Source organism: Eleutherodactylus coqui, chromosome 6 (genome assembly GCF_035609145.1).
Source record: "Eleutherodactylus coqui strain aEleCoq1 chromosome 6, aEleCoq1.hap1, whole genome shotgun sequence".
NCBI lineage: Eukaryota > Metazoa > Chordata > Amphibia > Anura > Eleutherodactylidae > Eleutherodactylus > Eleutherodactylus coqui.
In genome coordinates this window covers 60,326,635-60,343,504 of record NC_089842.1, presented here as the reverse complement: position 1 = coordinate 60,343,504, position 16,870 = coordinate 60,326,635, and the positions used below count along the sequence as shown (strand labels likewise).

General features: G+C 44.3%; 1 protein-coding gene across 2 annotated transcripts in view; it reads right to left on the bottom strand.

Moving 5' to 3' along the window:
• The window catches only part of LOC136632194 (probable pleckstrin homology domain-containing family N member 1), a 32,821-nt gene extending 20,500 nt beyond the window's left edge, over positions 1-12,321 (bottom strand). Inside the window, exons 1-3 of one of the 2 annotated variants that reach the window (XM_066606904.1) lie at positions 12,241-12,321; positions 5,010-5,156; positions 2,695-2,781 (exon numbers count right to left, since the gene is read on the bottom strand). In XM_066606904.1, the coding sequence (XP_066463001.1) occupies positions 2,695-2,781; positions 5,010-5,114 (192 nt within the window). In that variant the 5' untranslated portion in view covers positions 5,115-5,156; positions 12,241-12,321. The remainder of the gene's footprint in view (positions 1-2,694; positions 2,782-5,009; positions 5,157-12,240) is intronic. The other variant, XM_066606905.1, reaches the window with a different exon arrangement.
• Between the last annotated feature and the right edge of the window lie 4,549 nt (positions 12,322-16,870).

Genomic DNA, 16,870 nt, shown 5'->3' with positions numbered 1-16,870 from the left:
GTTGTTTCTTGCAAACAGCTGGAGGGGAGGAGAGAGGAGGAGAGAAGGGGAGGGAGTTTAGCTAAACTGCCTTCCACCTCCTTTCTCCGGGCGCTGTCATTGGCTCCCATAGGAGTTTATGCAGTGGCCAACATATTCCAGGCAGAAAGATAGTTCCAGGACTATCTTTCTTGTCCTGCGTAAAAGCGCCCGGTGCTACACTGGCTTGCCGGGCGCTTTTACGCCGCGGGAATACGCCTGTGTGATCTGAGGTATTTGAATCCAATGCATCAGATGTTAGCATGCAAACGGCCGCCGACATACGCTCATGTGAATAAGCCCTCTGCCCGGAATATGTCCGCTGCTGCATAGACTCCTATGGGAGCCAATGACAGCAGCCGGAGAAGGGAGGTGGGAGGGAGTTTAGCAGTGTGACAGCTAAACTCCCTCCCCCTTCTCTCCTCCCTCCTGGCTGTTTGCAATGGGAGAGGGCGGAACGGGGGCGGAGACAAGCTCTGCCCTATCCCATTGTTGGCTGCAGACAAGAGGAGGGGGTGAGAGCTTAACTCCGCCTCCATCTCGCCCACTCCCATTGCAAACAGCCGAAGGGGAGGAGAGAGGAGGTGAGTCGGCGAGGGGGAGGGAAGGGGGAGACAGCTTAGCACAGCAAAACTGTCGTCCCACGCCCAATGGCATTGCGGCTTCGGCGTATATGCGCCTGGCCCGTGCCATTTGAATCGGCGCACAAATGTTAGATTTGTGCGCTGGTTTACGCATTTTTACGGCATCAGCAGATGCACGTAAAAAAGTCTACGGCCATGTGAAAGAGGTCTTACAGACAAGAGGTCTCTTCCTCATTCATGGATGGACACACGTAATATATATATATATATATATATATATATATATATATATATATATATATATATATATATATATATAAGAGGTATAGGGGCGAAGGACGAGAATATTATCCTTCCATTATATAAGGCACTGGTCAGGCCTCACATGGAATACTGCGCACAGTTCTGGTCACCGGTGCTCAGGAAAGATGTTACGGTATTGGAGGGGGTTCAAAGAAGAGTGACGAAGCTAGTACATGGAATGACGGGACTGGAATACCCAGAGAGGCTATCCAAATTGGGACTATTTACTCTAGAAAAAAGAAGGTTAAGAGGCGACCAAATAATCATGTATAAGTACATGAGGGGACAATACAAGGATCTCTCTGTTTATACCCAGGACTACAACAGTAACAAGAGGGCATCCGCTACGCTTAGAAGAATGCAGGTTTCATTACCAACATAGAAAAGGGTTCTTTACTGTAAGAGCAGTTAGACTGTGGAACTTTCTGCCTGAGGAAGTAGTGATGGCAAAATCCAGAGAGGAGTTTAAAAGGGGACTTGATGTCTTTCTGGAGAGGAAGGATATTATAGGCTATAAATCTAAGATTATTTGTTAATCCGAGTATACAGGCAGGTAGGAACTATTAGGGGTTGATCCAGGGAACAGTCTGATTGCCATTAGGGAGTCGGGAAGGAATTTTTTCCCCAAAAGGGCTAATTGGCTTTTGCTCTTGGGGTTTTTGCCTACCTCTGGATCAACAACAACACAGGAGGCTAAACAGGCTGGACTAGATGGACATTGTCTTCATTCAGCCTTACGAACTATGTTACTATGTTATATTACATTGCTCAATATTTGGCGCATTTGATTATCTTCCTCTGGCTTTGCTGTGGAGGGAGGATCTCATGAGCATCTGCTGATGGGGAGAACTCCTTACTTACGAGGTAGACACATTTTGTGGGGGTCTGCACACATGGAGCATAGGAGGACACTTTCCCACGCTGCTTGCCCAATTCATAAACTGCAGCAGTAGACAGCAGAGACACCCAAGCTGTGTAATCAGTCAGCCGGAAGGGAAGATGAGGCTGCCAGAAGCTCACAGGGGATGCAGAGAAGAGGAGGGACTCAGCGTACTCTGTGATCACTCAGGATCAGTCAGAAGGGCAGATCCGGCCAATAGGAACTGGCAAGGGATGTGCCCACCTTACTACAGTGACCCACATAATCAGGCAAGGTTTTAGCACACAGGTTAGCAATCCTGCAGAATGCTTTATTAATGTCCAGCCAGACCATTAGGGAAGTGATCAGGGAAGTCCAGCACTGCTGCATCCTTCTGACTTCAGAGTATAAGATGCAGGGACTTTTTATCAAGATGATTTCTTGCCAAATAGTGCATCTTGTAGTCTGAAAAATACATCATTGTGTTTTTCAGACTAAATGGTAGAGACGATAAAGCTTCAAGCAAAGTGTACCCAAAAACCATGGTGGCATACAAATTAACATTTTTGAAAGGTCGCTTATGTCCATCTTTTTTGTGGTAAAACAACAGCTATATCTAAAATAATAAGATTGTCATAGTGATAAGTTTTGGGGTACTGAGATCCCACCAATCGTTAAAACAATGGGTCAGAATCGCTTAGCCAAACCCTGCTTTGACTGTGATTGGCCAAGAGGTGCACAGACTCATTGACTTTCTGTTGGGCATCTACACCGCTCCGAGTAGAGCTGATATGGCACATCACTCAACTGAGCACTTCTAACCCTCTGTTTCAGTGATCAGTGGGGGTCTCACCACCAATCAAAACTTCTGACATGTCACTATGATATGTAAAAAGTTTAGTCATACTCTACTTTTATATTGTTCTTTACCTGATAAATAAATCTCCTCTCCTGATGATCCATGGAGAGAATTAACAAGTGTAGAGGAAACAGGACCAGGAAGCATTCCAACATCTCCTGTACAGAATATATATAGGCGTTAGCTTACATATACATGCGTTTTTCTTCAAAACTTTGTACATTTTGCTACCATTTTGTATTACTCTAATGGATTCAAATTAAAACTAATCAACTTTTTCAATAGTCTTGACTAGACCTATCTTACCGTCTTGTGTCAACAGCTCCTATGCAAAGCTATTTGTTCTCAAGGTTCTGCTCTAGATACAAACCCTGTGTTTAGTCTGATCTGAAAGTCATGTGTTATTCCCTTCCATCTGCCCTTCTATATTATCTGTAGTAAGAAGAAGGGCAAGAGGTAAAAGAGTAACACATGAGTATCATTTGTAAAACATTGTTTTGCATAGGAACGGTAGACATTAAAGCATATGCAAATAATACCTGTATAAATGACATTCCGTTTAGAACTATCTTAGCATTGTCAATGTAGAGGGGTGATGGATTGTCATGTGTAAGCACTGTTTATTCGCTATGAGTTTTTTGTTCTTCATGCATGAAGTGAAGTCATTGGGGAAGATGTAATAGGAGAAACGTGTTGTTTTCCCATATATGAATATATTGGTTCTTTGGTGCCATCTACAATGGCAGGTTTTATGTGGTTTGCTATGATTAATGTTCTTATTGGCAGCAGTGGTCATGTGGGCAAAGGACAGGAAACAGGAAGCCAAGAGAAGCAGGGGCAGAGTAGCTGATCCTGTCCAAGGGTACAGGTGCATCCAGGTCACCGGCGGGCTCTTGGATCAGCCATAAGGCAGGGCACCGCCTATGGGGGGCCCTGGATGGAAGAAGGCAATGGCAGCAGACAGACTTCAGAGTAACTCCGTTCTGCTAGCAGATTAACTTAACTAGAAGTTTTCCTGAGCCTAGCGCTGCCACATGTCCACCACTGCCTGTTGGCTGAGTTCCTCGGACTGAGGATTAAGACTTCACTACACAAGCTACTATACAAGTGTGAGTACCAGTGCTGAGTCTACACTCACTCATTCCCCAGACTCCAGTGTTAAAAAGACTTTTTTACCCTAAGGCCACTTTCACATGCCCAAGAAAATCGTGCAAGCTTTGTGCATTGCGAGACACAGAAATCTCAGATGAATATATACCCCATTCTTTTGAATAGAGTCATATACACAAGCAAAAAAGTTGTGGCGTGTCCCAGAGTTACGCATTCCTTGGAATGCATCGTGTATCGTTTTCAATGGGACAGGAAAACACATCGCATGTCGTGTGATGTACACGCAAGTAGGATGCGAGGTTTCCCTTGCCAATCCTCTGACATGGCTGAAAGCCGCTCCGGGGGATAGCTACTTTACCAAATTCATAGAAGGTGTTTTTGATAGGAAAATGCCTCCCATCCACGGGTAACTCCCATGTTGGTGAGTGCGATATCAGGCCGAGTTTCACAGCCCGATATCACGCTCACCCACGTATAGGTAGCCTAATTCTCCATTTTCTGGAGCTAAAAGGGCTGAACTACTATATTGTTAGCTGCCCATCAGGACTGTTAACCCAACATTAGAAGAATTTGTTTGCCTCCGGTCTCTTTTGCAACCGTGTCCATGTACATGAAGCACGGTCCTATGAGTCGTGCCACCGCTGCTAATCTTGTTGTTCTACTCTGGGAGGAAAGAAGCTCTTCTCCCAAGGCAGCCTCTGCAAGAAAGGGGGAAACTACCCTAGCCTCACTGGTAAGGCCCCTGTTGCCTGCGTCTAACAAGGACCGCCCTCCTCACTTAATCAACAACCTTTTACTGGGGCTCCCCTCCTTTCAGTTGCTACCAGGTCAGCACATCTTTAAAATGTCAATCTTCAGTGATTAACATGAAGATCTTCAAGCCTCACTTAAAAAGGTATTGCATTACTGTGATCAGGAATTCATGAGACGTAGATGATGTCACTCCGGCAGAAATTACAGATCATGATATTACTTCTACTTGTGGTTTAACCACAATTATATTTTAAGCACAACCCTCTGCTCTATACATGAACATTGGCTCCCTTCCAGCTCACAAAACCGAGCAGCTGGTTTCTTGATACAGAGCTGTAGCTAGGCATTCCATCACCCCTTGTAAAGGTTCAGTGTACCGCCCTAGCCCTATACCTAATTACCCTAGCCCCACCTCCTGACTACGCCCCTGCTTAACATCAGGCTATAGAGCCAATTACATTAATTGATATCACATTTCAAAATAACTAAAATACATAGATTCAAAGAAGAAACACTTGGTTACCTCCGTGTGACTGATCTGCATGACAGCCAGTGATGACATGACAACGTTTCCATAAGATCTGATGCCCTGTCCTTCCCAACCGTGGATTGGCTCTATTAAAATCATGTTATTTAGTTCTTCATGGGTTCTCCCCCAAAATAGAATAGGCTGCAATAAATCGCATCAACATGTAATGAATGATGAAAAATAATTTCAAGGGGTTCTCTAGGACTATAATAATGATGGGAGCGGGCGAGTATAGCAAATATCCCACCTCCTCTAACAGCTCCACAACTTTGACAGGTTCCTTTAAAACTGCTGCTCATTTCATTCACTGGAAGTCACCCCATCAAGGTTGTAGTCTTGGAGAACCACATATTATATAGTAGGCATTATATAGAAACATTATTGTAACAGGCATGCATATCACTACGAATGCAACATTATTGCACTACAGAATATAGTAAAGGAATTTGACTATGTATATTGTGACAACTTGGAGGTTAAATCAGCTTATAGGGTCGCCGTCTCTGTTAGAAGATGGTTGGCACATGAAGAAACTCAGTCCCACACAGAGGATTCCGGTTCAAAACGGACCTTGGCCAACTTAATTGTCTCTTTACTGCAAAGACAAGTTCAAGCTGCCACTTAATTCATATCTCAAGGGTGCCAAAGAAAAGCCGAGTATAGCGCTGGGCCATCTCCATCAGTACCATAGAGATGAATGGAGCGGCAGTGCACATGGTCAACTACCGCTCCATTACACCAGAGAACATGGAAACCCAACCAGTCAGATACTTATCGCCTATCATGTGGCTGGACCATAGGGTACTTCTATGGACAACCACTTTAAGGTTTGTGTCACACGGCGTAAGGGTATTAACCTGTGCAATTGCGCCACATATTTGCACAATAGGCGTTGTGTATTTGCACGCAGGTGTTTCTTTAACTGTACTCTTTGAGCATGCAAATAATACGCATTTGTGTGCTAAAAAAGCACGCGACCACGCTCCCAATTCATTGAAACTGGTAATTAGTGTCATTCGCTCAGTATGCGCCATTTCCGTAAGCAAATGCACATGTAAATACTGCATGCTGCGTATATTTTTGCCAGCACAAAATACATGTGAATTAACGCATTGAGGTCAATTTTTCGTGCGTAATACGCTGGGCAAATACATTCGCGTGAATCCGGCCTAAACCCGTGCCACACAGGTGTGTTTGCCACGCATTTTGCAGGTGCATAAATTGCGCACGCGGTACACAGTGAATACAATCCATTGATTTCAGTGAGTTTGTTCACATAAGTGTATTTTGTGCGCGCTATTCGTGCACAAAAAAAAGATACGCAGTGTGCTCCATTTGCAAATAATGGGAGCATGTGTGCGTCTATTTTTGCACAAGCAAATGTGCCTGACTGCGCATGCAAAAAGCATAGTAAAACACGCACAGGCGTGTGCAAAGACATAATGCTCAGTGCGCAAATACGTAGCACAATTGTGCCTAAAAGTCCAGAAGTGGGCGGAGTCTTTAGTAGCTGACCTGCAACAATATTATTGACTATAGTTTCTAAGTTCTGACGGCTGATGGGGTTTTTAAGGTCTAAAGCAATTTCTGCTTTCGTTCACATTAACGCTTGCAGCTCTGGGCTTCTGTACTTTAAAGCAATCCTCTGGTCCCAGGCAATCCAAGATGGCATCCTGTGTTCTGGTAGTCCATCGGTAGTCTAAGGCCTCCCTCACATAGACTTTTTTTCAGAGTTTAGCGCGCTTGTATGTTCTTTCCAGTTTTGCACCAGTTCCCATCCGGTTATCTGTTTTTTTTCAAAACACCAAAAAAGATACTCATTGATTCATTGTCTTCCTATGTAAATGGCCTTAATGTGAGATGTAATGCTAGATTGTGAGCTCACTGGGGACAATCTCTGCACTGCTCTGCGCCACTACACTAAATAATAAACATGAGTGAAATAATAAATTCTGTCTGCCTGCACCTCGGCTAGATAACCCAGTGATAGCTGCAGGCAGCCACAACTCTAATAAGAAGCAGAGGATATGGAGCCATGTATGAGGCAAACAGAACGAAAGCCGCTCTCACACATTTTACCGCGATTAGCGCGGCACCTGGGACAACGCTACCATTGATTTCAATGGGGACTACCAGACCTGAGTATGAATGTGGCGTTTCTAACACCGCACTTTTCGAGTGCTGTCTGTTCTAGTTTTCAGCATTTTCGTGTTTAGCCCACCTCATCACTCTTCACAATGACGGGGTGCGTTAAAAAGCGATGTCAAACGCTGTACCATGTGTTCAAAACGCTGCTCGAAATCGCAGGAAAAAGACGCGTTTTGAGTGTCATTTATCTGAAGACGTGTGTGAGTGACGTATAAAGAATGTGTGGTTTATGGGTGGCAGTGCCCACTCGCACCCGGTCAGTCTGACTTTGGCAAGATCTACTGTCAGGTCTGTTCCTTTCATTTCTTTGTTAGTATACTGTATGGATCACAAGCATGCAGGACAACACACATGCGAAGCGGAGAAGAAACCGTGATGACAGTTCCTCTTATATATCCGCTTTATTTAACATTTCTTGGCGGTGGCAATTATTATTTTATTTATGACTTTCCAAGCTTTTTTGCGATCTTCTGTTTTGATCACATTGCCCCATATTATACTAATGGGCCAAATGTGCATGCCAATCTATTCATTGATCATTGATGCATGGCTTCAGAAAAGCATCAACTTGTGTCAGATGTTGACATTTTTGTTTTAGTTTTTTTATTCATTAAATGAATTCATAGGAGATCATGACATGTGTTACGTGTGCTGCTGGGATCTGTAGTTCTAAGCTTCCTCTTTAAAAAGGGGGCCTCTGGACCCTTTAAGCATAACAAACGGACATGAACCAGCAAGACACAGATCACACAGCAACCTTCAACAGACAAGAATACATGACTGCTCACCCTGACCACCAGCTGGGTTTATATGTGAGCACAGACCCAGAATAATGGCTAGCAGGAAGTACCACACCCAGCCAGCTCAATCAATTAACCCTGTAAGGGCTGTGCTGTTAGGAAGCTTAGAACTACAGATCCCAGCAGCACACGTAACAACATGTTTATAGAAGGATATATCTGTATATCGGTGAACAGGAAAAGTCATTAGGGCCAATATTTTGGGATAAAGAGGACATATGTTGCTGCACTAGGCAGGGGCGTACATAGAAACCCCTTAGCAAGAATTAGAATTGCCTCACACCCCTCTAAAAAAACATTTTAGGAGCCTCCTTATCCTTCCCTAAGCACCTTATTGACAATAACATTCAGATTTTCGCTGAATCAAAGGAATCGGAATGATAACTAGAGATGAGCGAACACCAAAATGTTCGGGTGTTCGTTATTCGGAACGAACTTCCCGTGATGCTCGAGGGTTCGTTTCGAACAACGAACCCCATTGAAGTCAATGGGCGACCGGAGCATTTTTGTATTTCGCCGATGCTCGCTAAGGTTTTCATGTGTGAAAATCTGGGCAATTCAGGAAAGTGATGGGAATGACACAGAAACGGATAGGGCAGGCGAGGGGCTACATGTTGGGCTGCATCTCAAGTTCACAGGTCCCACTATTAAGCCACAATAGCGGCAAGAGTGCCCCCCCCCCCCCCCCCACTGTCAGCATAAAGATCGTCCTCCTCTGGCACAGCTGTAACAGCTGTAGCAGAGAAGAACGATGTTTGCCCATTGAATTCAATGGAGCGGCAATACAGCATGTTCCACTGAATGCAATGGGCTGCCCGCGATCGCAGGATGAATGGTCGGAAAGGGGTTAAATATATAACCCCTTTCCTGCAATTCATCCAGAAATGTGTTACACTAAAAATATATACCGGCGTATAAGGCGACCGGGCGTATAAGACGACCCCCCAACTGTCACCTTATACGCCGGTAATACAGTGGAGCAAAGAATAAAAAGCATTACTTACGTTTTTAGATGATCTGCGGCGCTCCTGCAGGCTGTCACTCCCTCCTAATCCACGGCAGACAAGCTTTCTCTATGAAAGCCTTGAAATCCCCGCCTCCAGAAACACAGCCAATCACAGCCATTCAATGACATCATTGTCATTGGCTGTGATTGGCTGAAGGCACATGTGCTTCTGGAGGCAGGGATTTAAAGTCTTTCGTGGAGAAAGCTTGTCTGCCGTGGACCAGGAGGGAGTGACAGCCTGCAGGAGCGCCGCAGATCATCTAAAAACGTAAGTAATGCTTTTTATTCTTTGCTCCACTGTATTACCGGCGTATAAGGTGACAGTTGGGGGGTCGCCTTATACGCCGGTATATATTTTTAGTGTAACACATTTCTGGATGAATTGCAGGAAAGGGGTTATATATTTAACCCCTTTCCGACCATTCATCCTGCGATCGCGGGCAGCCCATTGCATTCAGTGGAACATGCTGTATTGCCGCTCCATTGAATTCAATGGGCAAACATCGTTCTTCTCTGCTACAGCTGTTACAGCTGTGCCAGAGAAGAAGGATTTGTCTTCTATATGTTCTCAATGGGGTCAGCGCTGCTGCCGCTGGCCCCATTGAGCGCATATAGAATGCATCCATAGCGAGCAGCGGGAGGGGCAGATTTCAATACTCGGGTGACACCTTATCTCCCCAGCCACTCACAGCAGGGGGGTGGTATAGGGCTTAAACGTTGCAGGGGGAAGTTGTAATGCCTTCCCTGTCTTTATATTGGCCAAAAAAAAGCGCTAACGTCTCAGGGAAGAAAGTTTAATTTACCAGAACACCGCATGGTGTTCGTTACGAATAACGAACATCCCGAACACCCTAATATTCGCACGAATATCAAGCTCGGACGAACGCGTTCGCTCATCTCTAATGATAACCTTCAGTGTAAATGTCGTCAGTGACTGAACAATGTACAGTATTTTGTTTGTTGTTCCGCTTCTGCAGGCATAAAAATCAAACAATGATTGGCCCCCGTAAACAGGCAGTTGTTAATCTACGAAAAACTGTCTGTTTATTGTAAATGGAGGTGGCCAGACGGAAGGATTTCATTTGAAACTATGCCCACAGACTCACTGATCTCATCAATGAGAAAATGTGGATGCTTACTATCAGTGGAGAAGTACAGATGTATCTAATGTTACATTTTGACAAATTTCATCAAAGGGGTTATGCCATAACTGACTTGTTATCCATCCACAGATAGGTGGTAAAGCCTGGTGGGTGGGCATCCCCACCGATCTTGATAATGGGCATACCATGTGCCCCTCTCCTACTCACTGTACCTCCTTGCAGTGAAGAGAAGTTTGAATGGAGAGGTGGCCGAGTATTCTGCTGTTCCATTCACCTCATTAGTGTAAGGGGAATGGTTTTGTACGGTTATGTTGATGCTTTACTGTTTAAATAAGTTTGCTGTGTAATTAAAGCAGTAACTTTAAGAGGGGGGAGGACTTAAGAGCGCCTGGTTCTAGACAGGAAATCACTGACCAGAAGGTGGACTGAGCAAGTTGTATAGCAGTGATGAGAATATGTTTGGAATATCTCCTGTAAAGCATTTGCAAAAATCTATTAGCCCAACTGGCGTAAAGTAAGAACTGGTAAACTATTACTGCAAAGTTGCTTGGAACTAGCCACTCCGTAGCTCGCTCCTATCCTCCAACTTCTTTGGAGTTTGAACAGAAATTAACCCACTTACCAGGTAAGCATTAGTGACAACTTGGTACACAGGAGGTTCAGTCTAAAAAAGGACTGCCGAGAGGGTTGCTAAGCAGGAAAAGGATGTACATTGACAGACCCAGTACTTGGGCTAGAGACTGTTCCGGTAACGGGATAGTTGAACGGGCAATACTTGGACTTACACTATTCGGTAAATGGGAAATTGGACTTGGTCCCACCTGGTAAACAAGTAAATATTTTACTGTTTATCTCTGGCCTAAGAACGAGCATGTGTGACTTTTGGCTATAATTGATAAGTTTATTAAAAGTTCTGCAGCATTACCAGTGGAGTCTGGAGAGTGCAGAGTTACCTGTGATGACTTCATGCTACTGAGATCACTTGGGCCTACTAAAAAATGAGGCCCTTCAACAAACTGATGTAGCTGGAACTGCACTATGATGCCTTGCTGGTGCCTGCACCCATATAGTTCAACCGGAAGATGTACAAGGGCTTGGGTATTTCTGGGCATCCCATAGAGTTGAAGAAGGCAGCAGCACACATGTTCTGCTCCCATTCCATTCAAGGTCTGAGCCCTATATAAGCATCTGTGTCTTCATCTACACAGCAGCCACTGCACAGACCTTTCATACACATCCCTTTGTTTCTGATCTCTGCTGGCTTTTTTGGTCTCGGAGTCTGCTGGCTCTTGATCTGATGGGTTCCTAATGGCTGACTGGCCACTCCTCTAGGAAGGGATATGCTGCACACTCGCTCTGTGACAGCGGCCTATGCCACTTAAATTGTTTCTGCACCACAACCCTGTAATGCCACCCTTCTGGTGAGTTTATCAAGACCCCACCTACTGCTATCATCACTAATGCAAGCTGTATTATAAGGGGCAAACGGACATTCTCTAATGCAGCCAATCTTTTGAGCCCTGCCCACATCACTTGAATGGGTGAAGCCTGCTGACATGTGGGCACATCATTCAGGGGTGTAACTTGGTCCAGTGCTCATCAGAGTAGCTTTGCCACTGAATCCTGTGTCAGGGTAATAAACATCAATTCTCGGATATACCCTCTAAGGACTCCAATTTTACAATACAGCCTTGCGACCTGCTAGAAAACCTTTGAAAGACTGCAATACACATCACATCCACAGGGTGGCCACATATGGTATAAATATCTTCTGACAAAGTATCTCAAATTCATGTTTTTTTTCTAAAGCTCGTTATCTCACACCACACATCTCTTGATATGTTGAGCTAAAGGCAAAAAAAAAGGGACATGTCCAGTTTCCATTGCAACTTGTAGAAGTTAGTGGAGTCCTTAGGCCTGGTAACTAGGATTATGTGCCCCAGGCCTTTTGGTCACTTCTTTAGATGCCTTGGGCTATCAATCACCACTTTTAATTATTTATACTACAGCCAGTAGCTCAAGGTCACCCACGTAATTTCAAAGTCTAGAAACACTTCTGATGGGCGTTTTGGAACAATCCTTGTAAGTTTCGATAACAAAGAACTCTTAATTAGTAATTACACTTTCTTACAAAACTATCTATAGTTACATATACTATCACAACATACCTTAGATACAAACTGTGTGTGTTCTCTGCGAATATCTGCCTTGCCAGTGGTCAGGATCTACAGAAAGATAAACATCATAGTCACACATTTCAAGCTTCTTTACATAAATTACTGGTATCCATGATTAAAGTCATTACTATAAAGTATTGTGACTGTTCTTGCAAAGCAGACCTCAGAAAGGAAAAGGTTCAGATGAGAACAGCCTATGCCTGTATTCCATTCCCCTAAATATAGGAGAAAGTCAATCAGTACAGGACTGTCAAAACTTGACAGCGCTTGGTAGTACAGTTAGGTCATCCTATGCTATTTTACTAATGGGCCTTAAAGTCATCAAATCTTGAAGAAGCAATCTAGACCAAAAGCTCATATGTGATTATTTAAAGGGGTACAGATACACAAATTGGCCCAAGTAATTGCAACACATTTGTAAACCATCTACAGCTAGCCATACATCTAAGAAAGCCAAGAGATTCATCCTTTGACTTCTCTATGAACATGGAACTACGATTGGCAAGCCTATCTCTCAACCAAAGGATCCAGCTAACATTTTCCATCGAGTGACAATTGGGAACCCCCATAAACATCCGATTGTTGGCTGGATCTTCTGTCATAAACCTAATGTGTATGCCGGTGTTAACGTCCATGCGTAGAGCCAATTTACAATTTTGTTAGGGTTTTGCATGTTTAGAGTCAATGAGAGTCCCGTGGAATCAGGAATGCCTTTTTCAAAACTTTCTCTGGGACAAGCTTTTCATGTTCCAATGGACATCCTACCTAAAGCTTGGTCGTGTCTATGATGGAGTTGTCATAAAATCATGCGCACAAACATTTCTAATGTTATACAACTAACCTACAGCACTATAATAATACAACGTTTCATTAAAGTCCATCAGAAAAAATAATACTGAAACACAACCTGTCACTACTTGGGATATGCAATGCTGGTGAATGTGCATTGTCCAATGTGATTTTGGCCCAATTCCTCGAGTAAAAATCACAGTTATGGCCATGTGCCACTAGCCTTAACCAGACAATTCTTTGAATTGCAAAAACCCAATGAAACCTGTGATCTCAGAGGTTTAACACCTTCAAACAGATGTTTCTTGTGATTTCACCTGTGAGTCAGCATGAGTATTTATAGGATTTAGTAAGAACAGTATCTTTTTCTACACCTACGTGGCAGTGAATGTGATAGCCACGTGTTAAGTGCTGTTATTCTGGCTTCATTTTAAACAGGGGTTGTCCTTAACCCATCCACACACCCCAAGAGTATATGGCGAGCTCTGTTCATTCTGCAGGAAAAGGACATTACAGTTTTGGACAAATAGAGCTTGTTCTTATTTAAACGGCTGTAGCTCCAGTTCTATCAGTGTTACTGATTTTTGGCTTTAAAATGACACCAAGAGTATGTGGGTAGTACTTATAGAACTGGAGCGACAGCTGTATGAAGTGGGGTCGGGGAAAACTGAATTTACAGTTGTTCACTTTTCAGTGTATTGTGCAGAGCAGAAAGAGACCAAAGAAGACCAGCGATAGCAGATAAGGATCTGGGATTCTCCTGCCTCTCTCGCTGTCCTAGGGAAGGGATGATACGTATTTTTGTTCATGTTATCACTTCCCCCCTTTCACCAATCAATCAGAGAGCACATTGTCACATATTAGGTTTTTTTTTCCCAGTAAAGGAGTGAAAAAAGAGGACTTAGTTATCTACTCACTCCTTTACACCATTTAACCCTGCAGATGCTGCAGTCATTGCAGATCAACGCATCTGAACGCTTTTACAAGACTCTACAAAAGATGGCGGAATTTTTCTTCCATTTCTCTCTACTTAGAATTTTTTAAAAAGTTTTTTCATTACATTATATGTATATTAAATAGTACCATTGAAAAATACAACTCGTCCCGCAAAAAAACAAGCCCTCATACAGCTATGGCGATGGATAAATAAAGTAGTTGCCATTTTTTAGAAGGGGGTAGGAAAAAAACGAAAATAGAAATAAACAAAAAAGCTCCATCACTAATGGGTTAAAATACAACGAGGTTCTGTGCCAAATATATTTATATAAGACATGAATTAAAAATCTACAATTTAAAAAAGTGCCATTTTCGGTCGGGTGTTCTACAATCTCTCATGATGACGACAGCGATGATCATGTCTGTTACCACTTGTCCTTCTCCCCACGTCTCCCAGCCAAATGTACCCATCACACAAAGACCTTTATGAGGTTTAGACTTCAGGCAGCTTAGATAAATATTTGTAAAGGTCTCTATTCAGATGTGGGACAGACAAGGTATTGTTATCCTCCCGGAGCCTGTAAAACCGAGGATAAGGACGTTTTACATCGTGCCATGGTTCACCATCCAAGAGAGGAGAGTGGGAGATTACTGATGATTTCAACATGATCAGAAGCTCATTGTGGGCTAATATATACAGTCTAGTGGTTCATGGTTCAATCATTTTTATAGAATCTGTGATCTTAATCTCAGTAGCTCCTGGGTAGACAGCTTGCAGTAAGCAATACATACCCTGTATAGCCACTTTATTAGAGACCCCCCATCTGGTAGCACGTTGGACCTCATTTGGCCTTCAGAACCGCAGCAATTCATTGTGGTATACATTCCACTAGGTGTTGAAATTGTTCTGAGGAATATTGGCCCATGAGGACAGGAAGCTTCTTGCTGTTTCTGATATTAGATGAGGTGCTGACATGTTCTGATCAGCTGACAGGATAGGGTCATCGATTCATGACCTCCCATCAGCATGGTGCAACAGAGATCTGGATTCATCTGACCAGGAGATATTTTTCCACTGCTCGGTGATCTAATTCTGGAGCCTTGATTTTCTGTTTGTCTTAGACACCGATGATATTAGAACTCATCATCTGCTGTTCTAGTTCATCCGTGCTAAGGAAGGATGAGTTTTATGTTAGGATTAGAGATGAGCAAGCATACTCGCTAAGGCAAACTACTCGAGCGAGTAGTGCCTTATTCGAGTACCTGCCCGCTCGTCTCTAAAAGATTCGGGTGCCGGCGGGGGAGAGCGGGTGAGTTGTGAGAGTGAGCAGGGAGGAGGGGGGGGGTGGAGAGAGAGTGATCCCCCAACCACCCCCCCCCCCCCCCACCCCCCCCCCGTTCCTCGACGCTCTCCCCCGACGCTCTCCGCGCGCGGCACCCGAATCTTTAGAGATGAGCGGGCAGGTACTCACATAAGGCACTACTCGCTCGAGTAGTTTGCCATAGCGAGTATGCTCGCTCATCTCTAGTTAGGATACACTAGTCACAGCAATAGGGTTGTATTGGCTGCAAATTGCTTGACTGTGCACTGGCTATTCATTAAAATAATTCTCAACATCCTCCTCTGACCCCTTTCATCAACGAGTTTCTTACATCCATGTGGTTCCCTTTTGCTGGATGCTTTTCCTTGATCACAACATTCTCTGTATACACTTGACATAATTGGATGAGAAAACCCCACAAGGTTGGCAGTATATGAAATCCTGGCCTCAGCTAGTCTAGCACCGATGACCAAGCCTCGTTGGAAGTCTCTCAGATCGCTGGATTTTTCCATTCTAACGTGGATTCACATTGAAACTGATCCATAGAAAAGTTGGTAACTTGATTTAGAGCTGCACTCCAGGGTCACGGGTCTGATTGCTATACATGAAGCTGCAATCGTGAAAGGGTGGGTGTGAAAAACACCGAAAGGTGTTGCACTTATTTAAGTACTAACGTGTTACCTGCGACTTCGTCTGAGTGGAATTGTATTTTTTTTACCTAATTTGTGTTTTACTGCATATTGAAACGTAACAAGGTTAAATAGTGAAAGGAATGTAACTGCAATCTGCTATGTCAGCACAGTTCTGTACGGTTTTGGTCTTGTCATCTTTTGCTAGGATGTAAGGCCTCATGTCCATGGGAAAAATCAGGCCCGCTACGGATTCTCCATGGAGAATCCGTAGCGGGTCCCTCCTGCCCCGGCGACATGAGGGCTGAAAATAGGAATAAACTCACCTGCTGCGGGCCGTGCGTGTCTTCCCTTCTTCGCGGACGGATCTTCTTTCTTCGGCCCGGCGGATGTGCTTGGCATGCCGGCTGCGTACTGCGCGCATGCGCCGGGCACATCCACCGGGCCGAAAAAAGAAGTTTCCGGCCGCGAAGGAAGGAAGACCTGCATCACCCGGAGCAGGTGAGTTTAATTCAGGCGCGGGTCTCCTGCGGATCCGGACGGCTTCCATAGGCTTCAATAGACCCGCACCTAAATGAAGCATGTCCGAAAAATGACATCCGCAGGTATTTAACTACCTGCCGGTGTCTAATGCATCCCTATGGGGCGCGGATCCGCGTGCAGGAAAAACGCTGCGGATTTAAATTGTTAGGCCTCATGTCCACGGGCAAAAGAAGAATTAAAATCCGCAGCGGATTTTAACTCTTCTTCTGCCCACGGATCCGCATCCCATAGGGATGCATTGACCACCCGCGGGTAGATAAATACCCGCGGATGGTCAATAAAAGTGATTTTAAAAAAAATGGAGCATGAAAAAATCTGGACCATGCTCCATTTTCGTGCGGGTCTCCCGCGGGGACGGCTCCCGCGGGCTTCTATTGAAGCCTATGGAAGCCGTCCGGATCA